We start from the raw sequence: 26,224 nt of genomic DNA on the forward strand, positions 1-26,224 counted from the left end.
CAGCGCGGGGTCCGTCAGGACGCGGCAGGGAACCCGCTGGGCGCAGCAGCCCGGCCTGACCCGGCCCGGCGCCGACCCACGGAGCCGGGTGACCCGAACCCCTCGGCCTCCCGCGGCCCGGCCGCTCCCTTTGCCCAACGTCCACCCAACATCCCGGCGGGGTGCCGGCCCCCGCCCCCACCCGCCCCCGGGTCCCCGCGCCCCCCGCAGACGCACCGCACAGCTTGAAGAGATGCCTCATGTCCTCACACAAGAGCAGGTGCTTTAAAACCGCGTCCAGGTCGTCGGCAGCGTCGCCGTCGCGTCGCGGCCAGGACTTGGTGATCACGGCCGACACCAGGGTGCCGAACTTCCACAGGTCGTGCCTGGAGATCCTCTCGAGCACGCTGGTCTGGGACTGCGGGCGGACGCCGCGGCGGGCCGTGACCGGTCGGCGCCGGCCCGGCCGTCGCCCGCGCGCCGCAAGCCTTCGGCAGGGCAGGGGCTTGCTCCCGCCGTCCGCCACCTCAGGGGAGCCCGCGGACGGGCGGCCCCACTCGGACGCACCCCGCCCCGGGCCGGAAGCCCTCGCTGCGGCAGGAACCGGGCCGTCGTCCGCTGACGGGAGGCTGCCGGGGGAAGCCGCCCGAGCGAAGCACGCGCTCGCCGTGACGGACGACGGCGTCCTCCAGAGAGGAGGAGCCGGGGAGGACCCCACGCCGCGGCTGCGCGTCAGACGGACGAGCGCGAGCAAGATGCAGAGCAGCCGGGTCGGGAGGGAAGGAGCGCAGCGACCTCCCCCACCCTGACGGCATCTTGTGGCAGGAAAAAGCCCAGAGCGCTAGAGCGCGCACGCACTTTACAAGCGCGCGCTCGCACACGCACACGCACACGCAGATATATACAGGCACGCAGGCGCATGCGCACACACGGACAGGCGGAGGCTGCTCCGGGGAGGCCGCGCGGGTCCCGCCTCGCCGACGAGACGGTGAGTGAGTTGACAGAATCTTTCAGCTTCGTCCGCTTTTCCCCCCGTAAACGTGCGGTGGGCTGGCGGCGGGTGTCCCGCAGGCCGCTGGCGCTCCCACAGGCCGGCGGCAGTGACCGGCGCACACGCGCGGGAGGCGCCCCCAACCTCCCCCGCGGGTGACGGGACGCTGCGCGGCGTCGCGGGGCGGAGGGGCCGCGCCCCAGGCCGGGAGGCGGATGCCGGGGCTCGGCGTGTGGGAAGCCGCGCGCGGTCGCGGGCGCCGGGCCGGCGGGGCTGGTACCTGGCAGGCCGAGCTCACGGCCTCGACGGCGCACTTCTGGAAGCATCGGGACACGCGGTCTTCCCGCTCCGTGGCGTCCCAGTGGGGGCTGCAGAAGGCGGAGATCTGCACCAGCGGCTTCTCCTGCAACCACACGGGCGCGTCGGGGCCGCCCTCGAGCCGCGGGGGCCGCCCTCCAGCCGCGGGGACCCGGACGCTCTTCTCCGCTCGCCGCCCCCGCCCGGCACGGCCCGCGCCCCCGCCCCGCGGCAGCCGCCGTCACACAGCGGGACTCGGGCCCACACAGCGGGACACACAGCGGGACTCCGGCCCGCAGAAGCCGCTGGTCCCGCGCGCGGACCAGCTAGGTCAGGAGAACCAGTGCCGTCCCCCTGGGTTCTGCTTCCCCCAAGCGTCATTTAGTAGTTACGCATCCGCGTGTCCCGTGAAGAAGCGCACCCCCACTTCCCTGGGGCCACAAGCTTTAACGAAAGGGAAGCCCCTTCTGTTTCCCTGTTTGTCCCCGGGCTTAGCAAGGCTTCAGTCACCGACAGGCCACGTGGAGCTACTGCGTGTGGGCGCCAGACTCCCCATCCCTGTGGGGTTTCCCGCGGGTACGAATGCACCCCCTTCTTCGCGGGGATGTCCTCTTTGATCAAACCATTAAGGCTGGGTCAGCAAGCAAAGTCCCCCCGTCCCCGTGCCCTGCCCACCGGGCCTCTCCGTTCAAAGGCCACGTGTTATCGGTAGGGGGTGGGGAAGGGTCCGGCTTCCTCAACACGCCCCATGAAAAGAACGACCCGACTTCTGGTACCTGCTTGATTCTCCCTTCCAAGTCCCCCATCAAGGACTCCTTCCAGTCGTACCCCACGGGGAAGTTGATTTCCACCAGCCGCCGCCAGACCTGCAAAGCACACGTGTCAGCGACAGCCTCCGTGACAACGAAGTACCGTGGGGAGTTCTATGAAAAAGGGAAGACTTTCATCGCAATTCCAGGAGCAGTGGCCACCTGGCACTTGACCCTGTCCCTTGACCCTGGTGAGCCGTGTCCGTGGCACGTCAGAGCCAACCCTAGACTTTGAGAAGGGCCTGACAGGACCAGCCCACCAGGATGGTGCTTCCACAGTGTAACTGGTTTTGATTCTGAAACTATTTCTCGCACTTGCCTTATTTCAAAAACCTTCAGACATACGGAAAAAAAGGTGCAAGGATGGACCAATGACACCCGTATTTCTTCAACTGGATTCCCCAGGGATTAACACTCAACAGCTGCTTTCTGTCTTCCATCAGAGACTTGCACAAGGAGGTCACGAGATCCCTGTCCTGTCAGGGCTGACGGGCAGGTCTGCCGGATTTCTCCATGAAGTGCTTTTCTCCTTTGCATTTAATGGTCCTCTGTGGCAGGCTACTCTGGATATCCTGTTCCTTCATACTTCTGTGCACCGACTTCAACACCCATGATGGATTTTGACTGAATTTATTACTCCTGCCATGTTACAGGATGAAGGGTGTTTTGGGTCTGTCTTTGTTTTTTTAAGCAGGCTCCATGCCCAGTGAGGGGCTTAAATTCACAACCCTGAGATAGAAAAGTCACTTGCTGTACAGACTGAGCCCACCAGCTGCATTCTTCATGGAAAGAAAAAAAATGGACAGCCAGTTAAGAATCTGGCCCTTGATTTTGGCTCAGGTCATGATCTCAGGGTCATGAGATCCAGGTCCAGGTCAGGTTCCACACTGGACATGGAGCCTGCTTAAAAAACAAATACCGAAAAACAAACAAATAAAACCTTTCTCTTCCCCCACCTGCCTTATTCCTGTAAATAAGTATCAGTGACTTGTAATCCAGTCCTGATGTTACTGTTTGGATGATGCAATTGTCCTAGATTTGGCTAATCCCTTCAGACTAGCTTCTGGGTCCTTTTTAAAAAAATGTGGAATGACTTTCAATTTATAGAAATCCTGCAAAGATAAGACAGAGTTCGCATGTATGCTCAACCCAGCTTCCCCTAATATTCATGACTTCCTTGGCCTCGGTAGAGCTGTCAAAGCTAGAAAACAGGCATCGCTGGAGTGACATGAACTACAGATGCAGCCCTTCTCCATCCCAGGGTCTACTCCAGGATGCCAGCCCGCCATTAGTCTCATTCCCACAACTTGTCTCAGGTTGGTGCTGCACTCTTCATGCCACCTCTGGAACCTGCTTGTCCTTCCAGAAGCACAAATCTCTTTGTGGGGATGGTATTTAGCAGCTTTGCTTGGGGCTCCCACTGTGCTCCTGGGCCTGGCCGTCCTGATTTCTAGGCCTTTCAGTGCAGAGAGCTAGGAGCCACTACAGCTTTTTGGGTCATGAATTCATACCATCGCTGGTGGCTCCTGTTCCTCTGCTGCATCTCCCTTCTCCACAGTGAGAAAGGACTCCAGCTCCCAACAGCTTCAACCCCTATGCTGTTCGCTCAGTTTTAACAGGATACAGATTGCTCCACAAGCGCTACATGTGTTCTACCACCAATCGTGAAGTTTCTAAATAAGGTTCGAAACTCCTGTGTATTTTCTTCCCTTTGACCTCAGACTTGTTTTCTCTGAGGGAGATTGCTAGAAGTTCTGTTCTCTGACTATTTGGATTCATGATCTTTTCCCCTCCTAGTGGAGAAGTAACAAGTCTGAGGTACAGCGAGGATCATCAGCCCTGCTCATGTATGGTCTCAGCTGTGTGATTTTATGACCACCCTGTTAAAGTGTCCCTGGAAGGCGACTTCCTGGTGCAATGAGCCGTCTGGTTCGCTCATCTCTCTTTCCACAGCAGTGTCCTAGCGCTAGCTGACAATGTTGAAGAACAGAGCTGGGTTTGTCCCATCTCCCCAAACCACGGTTCCCTCCTCCGTAAGGGGTTAGGCACCAGCCTCAGAGGGGATGCTCAATGACATTCTAATTAACATTATTTCACCATTATTACTGCATTTAGCTGAAAATCATCCTCTCACGTCAATGGACCAAATGCCATCCTGAAGTCATTCTTAATGTTTGGGGGATTATACCATTTGAAATCTTGAAACACTTAATAACTTAGCAATTGTAACTCAATAATTCAATCATTTTGTTTTTGTGGGATTTAAGTCTTGTTTTTTGTTTTTGTTTTTGTTTAAAGATTTTATTTGTTTATTTGACAGAGATCACAGTAGACAGGGAGGCAAGCAGAGAGAGAGAGGGAAGCAGGCTCCCTGCTGAGCAGAGAGCCCAATGCGGGACTCGATCCCAGGACCCTGAGATCATGACCTGAGCCGAAGGCAGCAGCTTAACCCACTGAGCCACCCAGGTGCCCCTGTGGGATTTAAGTCTTAAGATGCCTGGCATTTCACAGAGCAATTACAGAAGGCTTTTCTGATGCTTAAGAAACACAAGCTGAAATCTGCAACTTTTGGGGGGCATTTTATTTTGTCCATATTCTAGTCTATTCTATGTGAGAGACCAACATGTACAGTCACTTTCTATCTTGATGGGCACTGACATACAGGCTAGGTCTGATTAGGAGGCTAAGAAGAATCTGGAAATGAGCTGTGAGCCACAGACACTGGTTGCATCACCCCAGGCAGACAGGGGAAGGAAAACCACAGATCGAGCCAGGATGGGAGTACAGAACCGGATGCTCGGCATACACACTGCTGGCTCACTGGCCACCAGCCGGGAAAACCTGCAGCCTCTAAGGATTATAAGCTTTTGTGGCCAAGGTTTTCTTTGGGGCATTTTCCTCAGTGGCCATCACCTCTCTAGTTTTCGGGGGGAATAAGAAAGAAACGGATAGGATGTGTAGACAGCCCTGCAGGACCTAACCCAGTCCTGTAAAGCCAGAGGCGTCACACGGTACATTGATGGGATTGCCCAAAATCTCACGTCAAGCACGGAGATCATTTTAACTGGGTTCTTCTCAACACCACGGAAGGTCAAGTGGTAGACCCTTCATAACTTGTTGGAAGTAGGAAGAAGACATTAAGCATTAGGATAAAAAACAGAGGAAGTAAGGCACCCCCAGCCTTCAGCACAACCCTTTCTTAGCCCTCCATCTCGGAGCAACGCATCCACTCCTGCTTGGGTGACCCCTCCACGGGCCAGACCCTTGTTGCCCTTGTCCTCCCCCACCTCATCCAGCCTTGTTCTGGAACCCTTCTAGCCTTTCTGAGGCTGATTTCCCTCAGAAATTTCTTTGACTTCAGAAATCCCTCTGCCCAATCGCCTCTTCAAGTACCTGTTGTCTCCACTGTTTCCTGACATTTCCAGCCTTAACTACCTCCAACCTTCCTTGCTCAAATAGAGCCCAAAGGCCCCGGGTCCCCGCCCTTCCCACGAGGCCTGTCACGGGGGGCCTGCAGGTGGTATGACCAGGAATGGGCTCTCCAGTCCTGAGGATGGAGCACCGGCCCTGGGCCAGCACATTGCATCCCTGCTCAGACCGCTGTGGGCAGCGTCTCAGCCCACCAGGGCTTACCTTGATTTCCTCCTGGTATCTGAATGTGACAGTTGATGTGTAGGTTTGCCTAAAGATGCTCTCCCGAAAAATGTCCCGAAGCCAAGCTCTCGTCGAAGTGACTGTCCCCTGGAATACTGTTTGCACAGAAATCTTCCCAACTTCTTTTCTTGGCCCTTCGGCTGAATCCTGCTGCAGCAAGGGAGAGAAGGTATGTAATGGTCCCGAGCTGTGACTCAGGCTACTCTGGAGACAACACTGTCCCTTCCCAGTCCACAGCAGGCCCTAGAGAACAGCAACCTCTGAGTCACAGGAGTGCCTTCAGGACACCTGCCTTGCCAGGGGCTACATTCAAGGTGCTTCAATTTTCCTGGACTCTGGATTCACTCTGAGAGCTGACAACTCAGGCAAAGTGGGGGAGGGGCGGGAAAGACAAGCATGCCGCCATGAACCACCCTAGCAGAGGGGACCATGCCTTACCAATGAGCAGATCATGCTAGCCCAGGCCACGCCGGTACACCTTCTCCAGACTGGCTGGGGAAGGGTGCACCCCAAATGCAGAGCCACCAGCAGCTCAGAGACACCCTTCCCCCAGGGCACCATGCAAACCCCTGATCCTTGGCCATAGAAACAGCCCAGGGTGGGACAGAGGTAAACCCAAATCCATGTTCACCTCCCATGAAGCCTCTCCTAGTCCCTCTCTCCCTCTGGAAAATCTGAGTTCCATGGGGTCGAAGGCTCTGGCGTTTCCCCCCACCACAGCAGGAGCACAGCCATATGAATGCAGGCGTCGGAACGGCCACCTCTGCAGTGGTTGCTCCCTGAGGCCCTGGAAGGGTCTCCCCAGCTCTGTGCTAGCCTGTGTTCCTCAGCAGAGTTCCACAAGTTAGAAGTGTCAGGACCCACAACGGGACTTGCTGCTACTCCTCCCTACGGGATGCTCCCTGAGAAGCACCGCGAGCCCTCCCTCCCAGCTGGTGGCCAAGCAGATGCGGTTCTCACCACAGGAGCTGATGCTGCGGGGGAGAGGGCAACAATTCACAGGCAGGCAGGCAGACATCGGGGCGTTAACCATGGTGGGCGCCAAGTAGGGAAAGTACAAGGTATTCTCAAGACATACAAAAGGGAAGATACCCAGCCTGGGGCAGTAAGGGGCTCTGTCCCTAAAAATGAGGAGGGTGCCAGATGTGTGGGAGGGTGGGTAGAGGTGTGCCTGGCCAACACGACAGATCACTGGATGGCAAGAGGTGGCAGTGGTTCTCAGCTGAAATTTGGACATCTCAGCCCTTGTTTAAAATCCCCAAACGATGCAGCACCTTCTAGAATAATCCAGAAGCTTCAGCATGGCATGCCTTCCCTGCGATCTGGCCTTACCTGGATCTGGCTCCTTTCCTGCCACAGTGTTCCTTGCAGGCCCTGGGGAACAGCAGCGTTCCTCCTCCCTGAGGGCTGTTTCCTCTTCATGGGAATGCAGGCCCTGCCCTTGGTGCCCCGGGCACCTTAACGACCCTCTAGCTTACTGTTTGTCCCTTGTGGTGCTGTGATGTGTTCACAGGGCGGCGCCCCAGAGACCTCTCCAGGAGGCGGGCCATTGTCTCTCCCATCCCCCTGTCCTTTGCACCAGGCCAGGCAGAGACGGGCAATTCAGTGAACAGCCCAGACCTGAGAATCTAGGCTGAGGGCTCACGTGTGTGCTCCTTGCTTTTCTGACTCCGGTGTCCTGCCAATCCAGTGAACCCTCTGTGTCGGGACCCATCTGGAAGCTAGTTGAAAACACATCACTTTTGTTGAGTGCTAGTTTTGTGAAACTTTTTGTTTTTATGGCATGGAGAGAGTATTTTTACCATGAGGTAGATTACACTGGTCTGGGATTCTGACCCACATTTAAGACTTATTTTCTGCAGGAAAATAGACCCTAGAAAACTAACAAACTTCCTAAACACAGTTTATTTGGAAATAGGCACCCACCTTATGGTTTAAATGGCACCTGATTCATAGAAAGCAATCATCTTACCAATAATAGTTATTTTAAACTGTGTCTTTGGTATTTTAAAGAAGAAAAGAGTGAAAGGAATAAAGTTAAAACATACATTGAATTCTTCTCCATCATTAACATCACAGTTCTGAATCATAATACAGTAGACCAAAAGGTGATTAGTCTAAATATAAAATCTATCATTTTCAAATTAAAGCCCTTAAACTCAAGCATGCAGAGTCCACAACAAGAAGCAAATGCTGTCGTGAGTGGCAACAGGCGTGAGTCTCAGAGACATGGTGTCGGGTGAAGCAAGCAGACACAAAACACAGAAAGTTCAAGGACAGCCAAAACTCAGATTTGGTGGTAGGAGACAGAAGGTGGTTCCCTCTGGGAGGTGTGTAGAGGGAGAGGGCACAGGGTGCTGGTGTCTCCCTACAGCTTGATTCGGGAGGCAGCACAAGGGAGGCTGTGTGCAAGGCCCTGAGGTGTGTACTTAGGACGTCTGGAGCGGCTGCTGTATTTAAGGAACAGTGTGCAGGAAATGAGGTCACGTGGGAACAACCATGCATGGATACACACTTTGGGCACATATTTTGGGTACCTTGCCTGACTTTCCAGCCAGCTGCACTGCTCTTCCGTTAACCCATTCATCTGGTGTTTTTTTTTGTTTTTTTTTAAAGATTTTATTTATTTATTTATTTGACAGACCGAGATCACAAGCAGGCAGAGAGGCCAGGCAGAGAGAGAGGAGGAAGCAGGCCCCCCGCTGAGCAGAGAGCCCGATGCGGGGCTTGATCCCAGGACTCTGAGATCATGACCTGAGCATCTGGTGTTTTGTATGTTGACCCCTGCACTGCCTCTCCACCTCCAACTGAAGCCCTAGGAGGGCAAGGGTGCAGACTCACCAAAACATCCCCAGTGTATGGAACAGAACCCAGCATGGGGCAGATGCCCAACAAATATTTGAGGAGGGGATCAGCCACTCTGTTTCCCTCTAGCAATCCTAGAAACCAGCCGATCTCTGTTCTGTAGTGAGGCCACTTGGAATTCCATACTTATCGTGGGTGCGACATGATGTGTGTGTTCCACTTACCACTAGAGGCTTAAGTGAAATAATTCTGCAAACAATCTCAGCAGATAAGGCAGGCAGCTCATAAAACTTTTGGTCTTTTGTTATTCTGCAGACAGTTTCATGAAGTTTCAGGCACACAGTCAAGTAGGACTGTATCAAGGGCTCCTCAAGAATCCTACCCCGCAAAGAGTTAAGAGAGATCATTGAAGTAATTTAGGAGAAGTGAGAAAACAGTACCCATTTTCCCTGACGAGATCCTTCCCTTCAAAATACCTATGAGGAAGACATGGTTCTGATCCCATGTTGGTTAACATTGATTGGGAACATTTCAACAGATCCTGAACTTATGACCAAGATAAAAAAGGAAACAAAGTCCTTTTGGTTTGCCTCCATGGTCTGAACTCTTTAGACAAAAGCAAGTCAAACTATTTCCAAGTGTAGGCCCTTATTCGAAAGAAAAAAACGCTGGGGATATGTATTACTGAAGATAAGGATACTAGATAAACTTGAAAAAATTTCAGAAAGATCCAGGGAGGAAGGCAGGGAGGGAGGGCTGGGGAAAAGTGCTAGAATGGGCACTGAGCGTGGAGACCACATCTCACATTCCCCGGCTGGCAGAGGGCCCGAGCTGGTGGGACCTGACTGGAGCATGGTGTGGCAGGTGGCAGGACAAAGGCACCGTGGGGTGCTTCTGTGGGACCCAGGGGAGACCTTGAAGCCTCGGGGCTTGACATTAACAGAGATCTGACACCCCCACCATCCTGAACACCCTAAGAATTCAGGTGAGGTGATATGGAAAAAGCTCCGAGAATCTCAGGAAACACCTATCAGCATGTGTGGGTTTCTACTGTTTTGCATTCCGCATATAGTGTGTCCCTTCGGGGTGTCAGAGGTCATACAGGTCTGTAGGAGCAAATGATTTCAGATAACCATGCAAAGCTAAGTTTGATTTTTACTTTCAACCGGCCTGACTTGCAAAAAACACACAAAGACCAACGTTCAAGAAATCCAGAACATGAGCGTGAATATGTAATATGGTGATCATCAAAAAAATAAATGGAAGCAAATGTGTAGGAAAAAAGACCAGATGGAAATAAACCAAAATCTTAGCAGGTGATATTGATTATTTTCCCTTAAGACAAAACCAAACCAAACCAGGATGTTCACAGCTTAAAAACAAGGTTGGATATACACTGAGGGCCTTCTGATTTCAACAGTAAATATGGGAGACGGTGGTCAGTTTGGGAGAGGGGGAGGTAACCTCATGCAATACAAATATTTATTTATTGAGGCTGCATTTCACTTTTCTACTTACTTGTCTTGAAAAATATCCAGGAGGTGCAGCAGCATTTGAAAAACTTCCTCAATGTTCTGGGGCAATGAAGAGAAAAGATAGGAAAGAGTTAATCAAGATGCCACCATCTTCCTGAAAACAGAACTGAAAAAACAAAACCAACCTAAATAAGGCAAATATAAGTTTTTTCTCTACATGGATAGAAATGTACCCAATGGGTTTTTTCCTACATGGGTAGAAATGTAGTTCTGTTCTTTCTACCCATTTCTACAAATGAGTTTTCTTTCTACAAATGAGTTTTAAGATGCTCAAGAACCAAGCTTACATCTTTCACATATAAAATTCAGGATTTAAGATTACACTGTTTTCTGCACTGCACAAAATGGGAAAGGAGGGAGCAGCTGTGTGGACCCTGTCCGGAACTCTCCCAACACATACACATACACAGCCTGACCGCTCCGGGGCCCCACCCCCACACCCCGCCCCAGAGTAATGGCAAGCAGAGCAGCCCTGCAGCCCTACGAAACAGCGGCCCCACCACGTCTCCGGCTTCAAAGTGCTTCACCCTGCCAGGATTTCAGAAACAAGGAATTACGGGTCCTGTATGTCTAGTTTGATCTGCTTTTGCTAATAAGCAAGGACTTGAGAGCCTGTTCCGGACAAAAGACAACAGACCTCCTGATTTGTGCTGAAGACTTTTCTAAGCCCTTGAAGCCGGTACCAAGTCCCTAGAAGGCAGTCCAGGACGCGAGCCGGGGAGCGACTCAGATATTCCGTGAAGTTCTTCATATAGTAGACTAAGTTGCTCAGAGGCAGCAGACTGAACCAGGACTGGAACAGACACACATCTACGTCCAGCAAATGGCTCCACTCTCCCATAAGGTTAATCAGCGGTATCCTGGATAAGGGACAATGGGAACAGAAGGGCAGCCGTAGGGATCAGCACACACAGATGGAGTGAAGGTAAGTATAGTCATGTTAGAAGAAACCCATAAAGTTCAAACTTTAAAAACAACTGACTCACATAAAAAGCAAACAATAAGATATTAAGAATTCACTAAAACGGATGAACCTTGAGGACACGACGCTGAGTGAAGCCCACCAGTAGCAAGGCCAGATACACTGACTCTACTTCCGCAAATTTGAGAAAGCAGCCAGTAAGGATGGTGCTTACCCGAGGGTGGGGGAGTCAGGGAGACAGAGATGTTGCTTAATGAGGACAGAGTTTCAACTTGAAAAACCTCTGGGATGGAAGGTGGCGACCCAGCCACGCGAGCGGGCCAGATCCCACTGAAGTCCACACAGAAACCGATCAGGAGGGCAACTCAGAGGATGTGTGTATTTTGCCACAGCAAAAAACTACACGAAGATGTAAGCACTTATTCCAGCTTCGCTGAGATATCACTGACATCTAACATCGTAATGTAACATAACGTGTACAATGTGTTGACTTGATGCACTTCCCTGAAGGATTAGTTAGCACTAACGCCATGTCACGTGACCAGGACTCCTCTCATGCTAACAAGATCTTCTCTCTCTGCAACCTGGGAGTCTATCATACAGTATCACTATCGATAGTCACCACACTGTGTCTTGGGGTCCCAGAGCTTCCTCATCTTCTAGCTGGAAATTTGTACAATGACCAACATCATCCGATTTCCCTCAGCAGCTTCTGTCCTACTCTGTTTCTAGAAATTTGACTTTGATTCCATGCAAATGCTATTGTACATATCATATTCCCATGTGTGTGCATGTGTGCAAGTGTATGTGTGCGGGTCTCACATCTGTTACCCATTCATCAGTCAACAGGCACTCGGTGGTTTTCGTGTCTTGGCTATTATGAAGAATGCTGCAGTGACCATGGGGTTGCACATGTGCCTTTGAGATGCCAATTCCATTTCCTTGGGATACATGTCCACAGGAGGGACCTCTGGTTCAAAAGGGTGTTGCACTGTTAACTTTTCCTCCATACTGTTAACTTTTCCTCCATACTGTTTTCCATACTGGCAGCAATGATGTATGAACTAAGTGTTTTGATGAGCTACTAAGTGAATGCTTCAGATCGAACAGTCCAAAGGAGCCCAGTGAAGGTCTTTAAATCATACAGATTCTGTGACATTGTACAGGAGACTCCCGATGATGACCACTGAAAAATCAATAAAACTGGGGTGCCTGGGTGGCTCAGTGCTTAAAGCCTCTGCCTTTGGCTCAGGTCATGATCCCGGGTCCTGGTATCGAGCCCCACATCAGGCTTTCTCTCTGCTCAACGGGGAGCCTGCTTCCCTTCCTCTCTCTCTACCTCCCTCTCTGCATACTTGTAATCTCTGTCTGCAAATAAATAAATAAAATCTTTAAAAGAATTTTAAAAAGAAAAAAAATCCAATAAAGCAAGGCACACAGAAGTCCCAGGAGTACGAGGACCCCATGGATGAAGGTTCACAGCACAGTAAATGCCACGTATGCCTAAAAAGGACGATCTTTAAGACCAAGGCTGGTGTTTGCCATTCCCCACCGTTAACAACTAAATTTCTTCCAGACGGTTTGTACGCCACTGAAGGGCCCTAAAAATGTATACAATGATATAAGAAATCTTCTTTTTCCTTGATATAAGTAATCTTAACTGGGCTTTAACTTCTAAAGGTTCCAGTAATAGTGAAGGAGCAATAACTTAATTTACTTTAATCCCTAACAACCAGCAGCAGTGTACTGGGTTGCTGGAGGGGTGGGAGCAGGTGAGACCTGGAATCCTTTCTCTGACCCTGACGGGCCAGGGGGTGGGGGAACGCTGTGCTTGCCACTGAGTAGTATTCCTCTTTTTCAATTTTTTTAATCAAATTTTTATTTTATTTGTGTACTTAGGTTTGATTTACCATTTCTCATTTGTGGATTGTGCATTCTGCGTCTCCTCTAAGAAAGCTTGGCTCACCTGGAGACTGTTACTTCCCTACCCCAAGACTGGCACGTACCACGCGCCGAGCCTTTGACCAGGCAGGACTGCCTTCAAGGATTGAGCTTGGGGAAAAAATTGGACAGGGAAGCAACACGGATGCTCGTGAAAGCATGCGTGCTTACAAAGTCAGAAATAACCTGCCCAGTCCTTGCTTCAGTGAAAGTAAATTCTGATGAGTAAGCAGTCATTACAATGGAGCCGTGCGTTTACTGACATGGAGTCGCTCACAAAATACTGTGAGGTGAAAAAAAGCCTGTTTGGAAAACAGAATAAGGAGACAATCATTTGGGGGCGCCTGGGTGGCTCAGTGGGTAAAAGCCTCTGCCTTCGGCTCAGGTCATGATCTCAGGGTCCTGGGATCGAGCCCCGCATCGGGCTCTGCTCAGGGAAGCCTGCTTCCTCCTCTCTCTGCCTTCCTCTCTACCTGCTTGTGATCTCTCTCTGTCAAATAAACAAATAAAATCTTTAAAAAAAAAAAAAAAGCCAATAATTTTTCACTGTTATCTAGCATGTCACATGCCCGCAAAGCTGTATTTGGACAAAATCCTAGAAATGTGCATGCCAAACTGTTAGCAACAACGATTATCTCTGGGAATTCAGGCTTGGTTTTTTGTTTTTGTTTTTGTTTTTTTAATATTCTTTGTTACATTTCTTGTATGTTTAAAGTTTGTTAAAGAAGTTATTTTAAGGGGTGCCTGGGTGGCTCAGTGGATTAAGTCTCTGCCTTCGGCTCGGGTCATGGTCTCAGGATCCTGGGATCGAGCCCCACATAGGGCTCTCTGCTCAGCAGGAGCCTGTTTCCCCTTCTCTCTCTCTGCCTACTTGTGATTTCTGTCTGTCAAATAAATAAATAAAATCTTTAAAAAAAAAAAAGTTATTTTAAAAGATTGCTAGAAGCAGAAACGTGTGCACCCAGAGGGCCACCGGAGATCCCCGAAGCATGGCTGTGATTCTAAGATTTACAGACGGAAGTGTAGATCTGCAACTTACCAATCTAGCATTCTTTCCCGAAACTCAGAGAAGGAGATTCCTTCCAGGGCTGCCCAGGTGTCCTCAGGCTGCATACTGGGGTCCTTTCCTTGGGGCGCTGGTGCCAGGCAGTGGTGCAGGACCGGCAGGGTGAGCACCCAGAGGTCCACTCTTGCCTCCATGCACCGTTGGCACAGATTGACCAGGAACTCTCGCCAGCTGCGAAGGGAGCAGAGAGCCCGCAGTGAGCTGGGATGGCCAGTGTCCTGCCCCCCAAATGCTCTGACAGCGCCTCACATAGAGGAGGTAAGGAGCACTCAGGGTGGCTGAAAAGAGTGACTAGCCCCAGGAAAAACCTGGTTGCATTGGACATGGGGGCGCCCTTGGCACCCTGCGAAGCGTCGGGCCCCGGACAGGCCTTCTGTGCAGACCCACAGCAGATGTCCATCCCCTTGACAGCTGAGGTTCAGGGGCTATGTGACCTGTGAGCCCAGGCCCTCTGGCGACAGTAGGCCCAGATACAAAGCCACTTTGCCCAGGCAAGGGGAAGCCTGTCAACCACATACGGCACACTGCCTTCCGTCACAAAACAAGAATGCTTGCCGCTTCTCGGAAACCCTCAAAACACTCTCACAAACCTCGTACATTTGCTGCCAGTTCCTCTCCCTTAAAAAAATGTAGTTTTGCACTCAGTGTTTCAAGTTTGTAAAACCAAGAGACAGATGTCCCAATAAGACTCACTGCTCAGGGAAGGCTGCCTCCTACTGCCCTCCAGTTCTGTTCACACAGCTCCTGAAAACAGCGTAGGAAGGGCCTGAAGTCATGGGGTGCTGAGCAGGGCCCCTCCACCCAAACGACGGGGCAGGGCAGGGCAGGCTGGTGACCTGAGAAGCCCAGGGAGAGCACCACCCCCCCATGCATCCTCGGGCATGACTCACTGGGCCCTCACAGCCCATCTTCAAACCCCAACCCCCGCAACCTTGCACACACAGGGTGATATGGGACATTTTCAAGTTTTCGTGCTTGTGGGCACTGCTCCTGGGCTCCCAGAGAAGCAAAAGTTTGACATTTACAAAGGTGAAAATGACTTCAACCATGGGCTCTATTTCTGCCAGGAGCACACACAGTGTGTCTGCTTCATTAAAAAATAAATAAATAAAAACCAAAAAGGAGCATTCCAAACAGAAAGATAAGAGAAAATAGGGACACCTGGGTGGCTCAGTTGGTTAAGCCCCTGCCTTCGGCTCAGGTCATGATCCCAGGATCCTGGGATCGAGTCCCACATTGGGCTCCTTGCTCGGCAGGGAGCCTGCTTCTCTCACTGCCTCTGCCTGCCTCTCTGCCTGCTTGTGTGTACTTTCTCTCTATCTCTGGCAAATAAATAAAATGTTTAAAAAAAAAAAGAGAGAAAACATGTCCTGGTTCCCACAAGATTAAAGTATTATACATACTAAACACATAAGGGAAAGTCTGTAACTTTCTGAATGTCCGTCTCGATGATCTGTAACTCCTTCCACAAAGAGCACACATCACCCTGCACCCCGTGTTCCTTCCCTGGAGCGTGTGTGCTCCTCTTCGTGGGTCCCAGTTGTCCGCTTTAACTTGGGCTCAAATAAAATATTTTCCTGTTTCATTCTTCTTTTTTTAAGATCTCATTTTTATGTGACGTGCCTGGCTGGTTGGGCCAATGGAGTGTGCGACTTTGATCTTAGGGTAGTGAGTTGGCGGCCCACATTGGGCGTGGAGCTTACTTAAGAAAAAAAAGAAAACTAATAATAAAATCAATTTAGGGGAGCCTGGGTGGCTCAGTGGGTTAAAGCCTCTGCCTTCGGCTCAAGTCATGATCCCATGGTCCCGGGATCGAGCCCCACATCGGGCTCTTGGCCCTGCAGGGAGTCTGCTTCCCTCTCTCTTCCTGCCTCTCTGCCTACTTGTGATTTCTCTGTCAAATAAATAAATAAAATCTTTAAAAAAAAATCAATTATTTTTGAGTCATCTCTACACCCACGTGGGGCTCCAACTTACAGCCCCGAGATCAAGAATCGCCAGATCCACCGGCCAAGCCACCTAGGTGTCCCACTTCCTTTATTTATTTTTTTAAATTTTATAAAAAAGGGTTTCTTCATTTTGGGTCACCAGGGGCAAGGCATGGTACAGCATAAAGCTTCTCAAAAGCAGGCTATTCGACAGAAGAGTAATAAAAGTAAAAACAAAACATATGCTAGGAAGAAGGCCAGCGAGGCCAACACTGACACGGCAGGCGAGGGAAACCACGAGCAGCTTTACTTCCGGCACATCTGCATCCGACCCACGACCAACACTCATTTGTAGAATCAGATCACTCTTAGAAACAGCTATAGGGGCGCCTGGGTGGCTCAGCGGGTTAAAGCCTCTGCCTTCGGCTCAGGTCATGATCTCAGGGTCCTGGGATCGAGCCCCACATCGGGCTCTGCTCAGCAGGGAGCCTGCTTCCTCCTCTCTCTCTGCCTGCCTCTCTGCTTGCTTGTGCTCTCTGTCTGTCAAATAAATAAAATCTTTTTTAAAAAATTTAAAAAATAAACAGCTATAAAATCATTTAACACACACAATACCTCTGACATGTTCTAAAGATGTGGCTTAGGTCACTGTCAAGGTCTCCTGGCGAACGCGCGTTGGAGGAAAGAAGACTACAGAGGATCTCCAGGTCATTCTTCGATAAGGGTATGTCAAACTTTTCCACAGCAAAAAGGAGGATCAGGCCCATTCTCAATTTACTCTTTACTGGGCTGTCTTCAAGCAGAGGGTCCCCACTTCTTTCCAGAAACGGTGCCGCATGCTTTTTCAAATATTCCCACAGGTTTCTCTTCACCTGATCCCAGGAGAGAAGACAGAACCATGGACTTGAAGCCAGGAGGGGTGCAAGAGGGGCCCCTTCATGGCCCTCAGTGCCCTGTCAGCTGGGCCAGGGACCAAGGCCCCCAAGAGGCAGAGACAGCTCCATGGAGGGGCCGCCCCACTGCCCTGCCTCCCCAGCTAACCCCAAGCACCCTCCACTTCCCAGGTCTCTGCTGGGAGATGCCACCAATGGTGCAGTCCAGAAACACTGCCTGGTGGAGGGGCCCCTCATGCTTGGAAGGCCCAACTGCCATCTCAAAAATGGCCCCAGGCTCCTCTCCACACTGCCAGGGCCATCCGGCAATGTAGGCAGAGAGATGACAAAGGAAGGCTCCACCTGTTCCTTCCACTCTGCCAAGAGGCCAGGTGGGGTGAGGGGGTGGGGCCGGGAAAGGTCGTGGGTGGGGTAGGAGGGCCAGGAGAGGAGGTGGGCAGGGTGGGGCCCGGATAACGAGGTGCCGGTCAGGGAGGGAAGAAAGAAAACCAGGAGGACAGAGACTCCACAAGCAGCAGAGCCTGGACAATGGTGAGGGTGAGGTCTGCCCCCCCTCTGCTCCCCAGGGATCCCTTGGCCGGTAGGAAGTGGGGTGATGCCGACTGCACAGAAAGGGAGGGGAGGGGCGTACACCCTGACACCCAGTACCTCCTTCTCCTCGTACTGCAGAGAGTGCCAGGGCTGTGCGTGGCCCTCGTAGATCATGGGCACTTTCACGACACAGTAGAACTGCTGGAGCTGGGTGAAAAAGCTCTTCAGGTTGGTGGCGCTCCAGGGCTGCAGAATGCTGAAGATGCCGTCCAGCATGATGGTGGCCGCCATCTGCTTCCCCTTCACCAGGTCCTTCCTTATCCCGTCTGTGAAGGAACTCACCATCCTCTGAAACATCCCCGGGCTCTTCATACGGACCACATCGTCGTACTGGTGCCAGTCTAAGAGTGAAGAGAGGAAAACACCCCGCTGCAGGCCATCCGAACGCAGCGACCTAGACACCGCCTCCAGGAGGCCGACAACCCGAAAGCAGGAAGCAGAGGAAGGGAAGGAACTGAACTCATCTGGGCCACGGTCCCGCCAGCAGAGGGACAATGCAAGAGCCGCTGTGTTTAGGACACGGACCCTTGCCGCCCCACAGTGATGAGAGGGGGACCCAAGGTCCCGTGATCCGGCTGGCGTGAAAATATTCGTAACGTGTCTGCACTAAACCAGACGGCTCAGCACACTTGGTATATGGGATCATTAGAAAACGATCGCACAGGGGCGCCTGGGTGGCTCAGTGGGTTAAAGCCTCTGCCTTCGGCTCAGGTCATGATCCTAGGGTCCTGGGATGGAGCCCCACATAGAGCTTTCCGCTCCGCGGAGAGCCTGCTTCCCTCCTCTCTCTCTCTGCCTGCCTCTCTGCCTACTTGTGATCTCTGTCTGTCAAATAAATAAATAAAATCTTTAAAAAAAAAAAAAAAAAGAAAGAAAGAAAAGAAAACGATCACACAGAGGTTAAGAATTCTATCCCGAGGGGCGCCTGGGTGGCTCAGTGGGTTAAGCCTCTACCTACGGCTCAGGTCATGATCCCAGGGGCCTGGGATCGAGTCCCGCATGGGGCTCTCTGCTCAGCAGGGAGCCTGCTTCTCCTCATCTCTCTCTCTGTCTGTCTCTCTGCCTATTTGTGATCTCTCCCTCTGTCAAATAAATAAAATCTTTAAAAAAAAAAAAGTTTAAAAAAAAAAAAAAAGAATTCTATCCCGAAACCACTCTCACTAACAGTTAAGCACTCCACTTGGCTGAGTTACTAGACCGAAAGGCTAGTTTCCTCTGTGCTGGGAGCTGGGACGCCCAATCCACTCGGGCCAGACAAGACAGAGAGAGCCCTTGATGCAGGGCAAGGGCTGAATCCACCCCTGCTCTTGGGACGAGGTGCAAAGGTACGAGTGTTGATTAGAAAACCCAACAAAACCAGTTGCAAAATAATCAGAAGACCAGGGGTCAGTAAGACGACCAGAGGCAACATGAACACATGAACTCAGCCACGATGATCAGGACAGGCACGTGTCTGGAAGAGCAGGTCCTCCGCATCCCGCTGTCGGCACCGAGGTCCCCACTCACCCACCTCTGCTCCACCCCAGCCTGGCCAGAACTTGAAATTACTGTTGGGAATTACTGCTTTTCCTACTCTCTGTGCCCGGCCTCCAGGCGCCCACGTGAGCTGCTGGCCTGGCCAGGCCCACATCCCAGAGGGAGAGGGAGTGCCACCCAGGTCACCTGGGCAGAGGACACCTTTGACACCAGGATGGGGGAGAGGGGGCCATCAGAGGTTTTGGTCTCTCAGAATCTACCAGAAGAAAAGAAATAACATGTTTAAGTTTCCAACCCACTAGAGAAAACGAAAGAGAAAGAAATTCTGCAACTTAGAAAAAATACCCAAAAGAGGACATGAAAACAAGGTGAACAGAAAAGACAAGTCAAGATGGCCAAATTCTGTCCTCCAGCCACAGTCAGGATGAATGCGGGCAGGCCAAGTGTGTCCACTAAGGACAGTCAGACTGAATGAAAAACCACGACAGAAAATAAACCAACGAGGGGCACCTGGGTGGCTCAATGGGTTAAAGCCTCTGCCTTCGGCTCCAGTCATGATCCCAGGGTTGTGGGATCGAGCCCCAGGGATCGAGCAGGGCTCTCTGCTCAGCGGGGAGCCTGCTTCCTCCTGTCTCTGCCTGCTTGTCTGCCTACTTGTGATCGCTGTCTGTCAAATAAATAAATAAAATCTTAAAAGAAGAAAGAAAGAAAGAAAACAAACCAACGAAAGCCCAGTGAAACCGGTGGCCGGAGAGGCAGGCCCCAGAGCGAGGGCCGAGCAGAGACGAAGGCAGAGGTGGAGAAGCAGAAGCCGGTGGTGCAGACAGCGGGCACGCCCCCCGGTCCCAGGCCGAAGAGCACCGGCACGAGGCAGAGGGACTGTGGAGGGACAGTGGAGGGACCTCAGAGGGACAGCACAGAGACTGCACAGGGACCGTGGAGGGCTGTGGAAGGACCGTAGAAGGACCACGGAGGGCCGTGGAGGAACAGTGAGGGACCACAGAGGGACCACAGAGGGACAGAGGAAGAGGACATGGAAGGACAACGCTCAGGCCCCCCCAGGCGCGCGGCCATGGTCTGGGTCTCTCGGAGAGCGGGGCTACAGCCGGAAGCCCCCACTCTGGCGGCCTGGCCACTGCCACTCACGCTATGCGGGGATGCGTAGAGGGAGGAAGGGGGACAGCCACCCCTGCCCGTACCGTGCTGGGAACCAGGTGACCTGCCGTTATTTCAGGCGCTATAGAGGAGCCGCCGCAGCACGCGACAGAGCGGACACGAAAACCCTGCTATCACCCCGTTCCCGGCACCTTCCACGCCCCTTCCCCAACCGTCTGTAGCGATGACAATAACCTCCGAGGAGAGCCTGCCAAGGCCTCCCCACGAGCCGTCCCGCAGGTCACCAGGCCTCACTTCTGTCCCGCTCCCACAATCCCACAGCCCCAGGTCCGGACCGTCATCCTGCATCGAAGGCCGCGGCGCTCGGGGCCGGGCAGCAGCAGGGAGCAGCGCCGGGCTACACTCGGGAGCTGACAGACACACCAGCCTTTCGAGAATGGACTTGACTATCAAACGGGCTTCATCTACTAGATACACGAGGGTCCGCGCGCCCCCAGCTCGCTGCCTGGTCTGGCTCAGCCCACGGGGACGCCAGCCACAGACCGGGCACCAGGCCACAGAAAAGGTCCTCGCACATTCCCAAAGCAGAAGCCACGGAGATCATGTGTAAGTGAAACACACACCGCACACGCCACACAGGCCACACACGCCGATGTGCCAACGTTGCACGCCACACACGCCATGTCCCCACACACACGCCCACACTCCACACACACTGTGTTCACACACATGCCATTCATAAACACACCATGTTTACACACATACAATGTTCACACACTCACACACACACACACACACACACACACTACGTACAACGAGAAGAAAATACAGCAAAGAAAAAACAGGAAAGACAAGACAAGGAAGCAATTGCACATGAACAGGAGAAAGGAGACGAGCGGAGCGTGGCCAGGACGCAAGCAGCAGGGGCGCGGGCAGGGGTCGACCCACAGTCTCCGGGGCAAGGGGGTGGGCGCCCACAGCTCCAGCCTCGCCCTCCCGCCCTGAGCCTTCTTGCCAGAGCCCTGCGGCCCCTCCGCCCAGCCTCTCACCGCCTCACCCCCGGCAGCTTCACCCTCTCTGCCTGTGAGTCAAAGTCCTTTTCCTGGTTTCCCCTGGGAAGTGAGCGGTTCCATTACACTGATCAAAAACGGGCTTCTGAACTTGGGTTTCTTCAATGCAGAGCTGGAGGCCGGGGGCCAGGGCCCAGGGGCATGGGCAAGGGCAGTGCCGGCCCAGAGTTCCCACGGGGACCCCCGCTCTGCAGAGGACTGGCCACTTGGGGAGGCCCAGCGTCGGCACGCCTGAGCCCGGGCCAGGGGCCCCGCTGGCGACTCACCTCCTGAGCCCAGAAGCTCCGCCTTCACCTGCAGACAGCGGTTGACGTGCTCGTGGCTCTGCTGAGGCTTGTAGATGTACTCGTAGTCGCTGCTCTTGCCCTTCACGACAACGTACTTGTACGGAAGGGCTTTATTCAGGTGCTGCCGGGAAAGGACGGCGCTGCCTTCCACGAGGAACCCGTTGTCGTACAGGTCTCTGGAACGACAGGACACCGGCCGGTGCTCCAAAGCAGATTCCTAGCTTGAACATTTTACCACTCCTCAAACAGCCTGGAGCAAACCCAGAGCTAGAAATCACCGCTGACCAGAGGATGTTTCTAGAATGAGACACAGTTTACCGACGGAACCAACACTAAGCGGGCCACGGTGACATGCGGCACAGAAGCGCAGCCGAGGGAGTACCTGTTCGGAGCCGTCGTCTTCCAAAGCGTGAGAATGTCAGCAACGTGAAAAAAATCATGATTTCAATGTATTTCGAAGACTGGCTATTCCGTGCCTTCCCCGACCGTCCCCACGACCCCCGGCACACTCACTTGGTGCAGTGCATCTCACAGACGTTGAGACTCCACTTGGGTTTCCCAAACTCTTCTCCCCCCTTGACAAACACTTGGTGCACGTTGGGGTCAAAGCTGACGTCCTTGGAAATGATTGCGTGGAAGAACACCGTGATCCTCTCCTGGAGACTCAGTGGGCTGGAGAAAAGCATCAGAGGAAACACAGATTAGATCTAGATCTGCTGCTCCCTGCACACACACATGCACACTCACACACCATACGTGCACAACAGGGCCTCTGTTTCTTGACTGCGCACACACGCCCCGGCGGCGGGCAACAGAGTCCACGCTTCGGACAGACCCATGCCATGTGGGTCCTGCTGGGCGCCCCCTCACGGCGGACGAGGGGGTGGGCTTCGACTCACAGGGTGGGGGGCCATCTCTGCCCCGCTCTGAAGGGCTGGGGGCTGTGGCGGGAGGGGACAGAAAGCACTCTGGGACATGCCAGCCTCTCCCCTGGGATCCATAAGGCTCATGTGGCCTTGGGGGACCCTGGGGGCTGTATGCTGGAGCATATCACCAGCAAGGAATGGGGACACGTGGCTCCCCCCGCCGTCCACCTCCTCAGCAGTTCCCCCATTTTCCCAAGAGTCACCAAGAAGGGCAGCCTGGGAATCTGTCTGTCTCCTGCCCCAGCAGCCTGGGAGGCTGTGCCTGCGTCCCTGGGGCAGGCTGTGTCCTTGCTCCCAGGCGCCAGGGCTCACACCTACCTCTCCTTCGCGTCACACGCTCCGGCTCTGCGGTTCTGTTGCTCCTTCTCCTTTTTCCCCGCGGCCGCACAATCCTTGCCATTCTTTTCCGGCTTCCTCGGAGCCCCTGTCTTGGCCTTATCACTTCCACCTGCTTTGTCTCCAGCAACGGCCACCTTCTCCTTGGTTTCAGCTTCCTGGAACAAGTAACCAAGCCCATTTGCCCCCTCCAGTCAATGCTTGTCACAGCAGCCAGAGTGGTCACGTCCCTTCCCTGCTCAGAACCTTCCATTGCCCTCTGACCCACCTGCTATAGCCTCCAAGAACCCCTCTGCAACCCTCTTTCCCTCACTTGCTCCTGGGGTCACTGGTTTCCTTACTGTTCCCAGTACAAGTCTGCCACAGTCTGCCACAGGGCCTCTGCACTTGCCATTGTTGCCTGGGGCATGTCCCCAGAGAACTGCATGGCTTGCCCCTCAGGCTTGCAGATCTCTGCTCCACCGGCACTTCCTTGAGGAGACCCTGCCTGGCGACGCTCTCTCAGCACCCACCTCGGCTCCCTACCCCAGCACCGTGCTCTTCCATGTGGCCCTCCCTGTGCCTAACTTGGCTTTCTGTCTTCTCCCCTAAGAATGTGGGCCATGATGGCAGGAGTCGGGTCTCCTTCGTGGCTGCATCCCCAGCACCCAAAAGGGAATCACTGAATGACTGAACGAAGGATGAACTCTAGAAGGAGCAGGGCCCAAAGGAGCAGATGGTGGGACAGACAGCAGGACGTGGCTTCCAAGACAAGATGCCTTCCCTACCTGGCGGAGCTCTGGGGAAGCAGAGGAGCTTGCGGGCGCCTGTTTGGTTTTCTGAGTCTTGGCTTTTGCTTTTTCCCCAGCCCCTCCCACGGGCTTAGCGGGTTGGGCTGCAGCAGCGGTTTCCTAGAGGAAACAAAGACCCCAGACGTCAGGACCCAGGCAACAACTTGACGGGGACAGGTCAGCACTGCTACCAGCCCAGCGAGAGGGACCAGTGGCTCAGGGAGGGGTGTCATCCCGGGGAGCAAGTCCCAGGGGTGCCCTTCCTGGGCAGGGAGGCGGCAGCAGAGCTGCTTGGCCACAGCCAGTGGTCCAGGCACAGTGGACCCGTTCATCACTTCCCGACAACTCACCCCAGAGGCGTGAGCCCCGGCCTGCTGCGCAGGGCTCTGTGGTTCCATCCTGGGCTCATACGCCCGCTTGGACTCAGGAGGCAGGATTTCTTGAGCAGCACCTTCCTTCCCAGGATGGTCTTTGCTGGCAGAGGTGGTTGGACCAGCCCCCTCCTGGGGGGGGGCCCTCCCCTTGGAGGGCTTGGGGGTGTCAAGACCCTTCCCATTCAGGGGGGCACCTCCCCCAGTCTTGTCCCGTGGAGGGCTGCCACCAGCCTCGGCATGCCCCATGGGCCCTGGGTGGTCACCACCTTCTGGCGGCATCGGGGTGGCGCCCGGGGGCTGGCTCGGCTCGCTGGTCAGACCACCTTGTGGGACCCCGCTCTGGGGTAGGGCTGGGTCCTGGAAGCATGAGTTTCCAGGCCAGCTGATGCCCCCGGGGACGGAGGCAGCCTCGAGCAAGGAGTCTGGCTCTGCGGAAGCGGAGGCATTCTGGTTCTTTCTCTTCCTCCCTCTCTTCCTTTTGCTCTGAACAGAAGAGACACTCGTTATATTTCCTGGGGTCACTACACTCTCCCAACACTTTCCTCCAATTTCCTTTCAATGTCTTGAGTACGTCAAGCTTGGCCTGACCAAACCCCCTCATCTCTGTCAGATCTACCAGCTCCTTATCCTGGAAAGACACGAACCGTCGGGGCGGGGGACAGAGCTGCAGGACAGGGGGCTGAGTAGTGCCGGCCACACCCTTCGTCCCGGCAAATCACAGCCGAGAACCTCCCCGGGGGCTGCCATGGGACATCCCGAAGCGTGCTGCTTGCAAGTTCCAAAGCAGACACGACCCCCCATGTACCACACTCCGACGTCCAATCCTTTTGGCCAGGAGGACAGGAGACCAAAAGCAAACGGGAGTGTGAACGGCCCTTTCTAGCCTGGAGAGCCCTGCTCGGTGGCCCCTCTGTGGACCTGGCTGGCACCCGATGCCCTACCGCTCCTGGGATACAGCTCTGGGGCAAGGGAAGAGTGGCCGGTGCATTAAGGGCCACTGGCCTATAAGTGCCAGAGACACAGCACTGGGCTCACCACCCACCCCAGGCCTGGGATCTGTTGGCCCGGTTCTGGGTCAGGGCCTGGGTCTTCTCCAAGCTCTGCCCCCAGTAACCAGCAGGACACACGGGGCCACCCCAGCGCTGCGGCCTTCGAGGGAGACTTCCTGGCCTGTAAACTGACACTTGCTACCGTTGCACTGGCAGGACCAAGGCCTTAAGGGGCGGGGGGGGGGGGGCTTGGCCTGCGGTGGCTCAGGTGGTTAAGCGGCTGACTCTTGACTTTGGCTCAGGTCATGATCTCAGGGTCGAGAGACTGAGCCCCATGTTGGGCTCCACACTCTGTGGAGTCTGCTTGTCCCTCTGTCCCTCCCCCTGCTTGCTTTCTCTGACTCCCTCTCCTTAAAATAAATAAATAAATAAAGTCTTTAAATAATAAAGAAAAGGTCATCTAAGGGCTGTGGCTGTGAAGAACACATGCCTGTTCTTCATCTCGGGGTTGTGAGTTCGAGCCCCACATGGGGTGTGGAGATGACTTAAATAAATAAAACTTAAAAATAAAGAAAGGTCATCTAAGGCAGTAATTTGTCCAACACCCGTGGGGGTACAGAGCACTAAACATGCAGACGGTAACGCGGCAGGCGTGGGGGACCTGGGGGTCTGCATTTCCAATGAGCTGCTGCCAGGGCCGCTGGAGACCAGGAGGACCCGGGCAGGGCCCGGAGCGCGCCCCTGCGAGCCCCGCCAACTCCACTCCGACTGGACTCTGTGCAGGGACCAGGAGCAAGAGCACAAGGCTTGTTCCCGCCCCAAGAAGCCAGTGGTTTCGGGAGAGAAGCAGACTATGTAAACGGATGGTGTTGAGTGTGTGGGGAAGCCAATGGCAAAGGAGCTGGGATCTCAGAGGTGGCCTCTAGCCTGGAAGGCTTCCTGGAGGGGACGGTGCAGGCCGAGCCTGAAAGCCACTGAAGCCCTAATAAGATGGCTTTGCCCATTCTCCAAGGACTCCCTGGTCCTGTACTGTGTGCCAGCGGCCGGAGCCTGGCTCACCCAGGTAACAGCCGGACTGTGGCCGGGAGACCCCGCTCACGGCCCGCCCACCTCACCCTGCACTTGTCCTGCTCCCGCCGCCGGTATTAATCCTGGGTTTTATTTTCGGCAGTTTATGGCGCTTTGACAGTTGGGGGTCCTTGCTAGTCCTGGAGCCCCCCCCACCTGGGGCTAGCTCACTCCTGGACTGTGGAAGACTCCCTTCCATTTGCAAACCAACCAACCCAGAGCCCACACCCCACACACCTCCCTCCGCCACGGCTCCTCTGCGCGAAATCACCCCAGGGCCGGGGACACGATGGCTGGCGACACCCCGACAGCCCGGGGCCCACCGCGATCACTCAAACAGCCAATCCTGAACGTGCCCAAACTTGCCTTGCCCCTCGTCCTCTCGGCCACCAGGGGCTTCC

General features: G+C 53.8%; 1 protein-coding gene across 7 annotated transcripts in view; it reads right to left on the reverse strand.

Annotated features, from left to right (window-relative positions):
• RNF213 (ring finger protein 213) overlaps nt 1-26,224 on the reverse strand; it is a 103,533-nt gene that overhangs the window by 63,068 nt on the left and 14,241 nt on the right. For 6 of the 7 annotated variants that reach the window (XR_006608300.1, XM_045085744.1, XM_045085741.1 and 3 more), the window contains 15 exons: nt 23,743-24,249; nt 23,390-23,512; nt 22,605-22,780; nt 21,874-22,032; nt 21,340-21,536; nt 17,469-17,752; nt 16,543-16,799; nt 13,973-14,170; nt 10,708-10,930; nt 10,054-10,109; nt 8,760-8,913; nt 5,710-5,880; nt 2,044-2,133; nt 1,251-1,373; nt 217-397 (listed from right to left, as the gene is read on the reverse strand). Coding sequence is in view for 6 of the 7 variants with exons in the window: in XM_045085744.1 (XP_044941679.1) it covers nt 217-397; nt 1,251-1,373; nt 2,044-2,133; nt 5,710-5,880; nt 8,760-8,913; nt 10,054-10,109; nt 10,708-10,930; nt 13,973-14,170; nt 16,543-16,799; nt 17,469-17,752; nt 21,340-21,536; nt 21,874-22,032; nt 22,605-22,780; nt 23,390-23,512; nt 23,743-24,249 (2,899 nt within the window). In the remaining variant the exon portion in view is untranslated. The remainder of the gene's footprint in view (nt 1-216; nt 398-1,250; nt 1,374-2,043; nt 2,134-5,709; nt 5,881-8,759; nt 8,914-10,053; nt 10,110-10,707; nt 10,931-13,972; nt 14,171-16,542; nt 16,800-17,468; nt 17,753-21,339; nt 21,537-21,873; nt 22,033-22,604; nt 22,781-23,389; nt 23,513-23,742; nt 24,250-26,224) is intronic. The other variant, XM_045085742.1, reaches the window with a different exon arrangement.

This window comes from Mustela putorius, unplaced genomic scaffold (assembly GCF_011764305.1).
Source record: "Mustela putorius furo isolate JIRA1106 unplaced genomic scaffold, ASM1176430v1.1 tig00000873_pilon_pilon_pilon, whole genome shotgun sequence".
Classification (NCBI taxonomy): domain Eukaryota; kingdom Metazoa; phylum Chordata; class Mammalia; order Carnivora; family Mustelidae; genus Mustela; species Mustela putorius.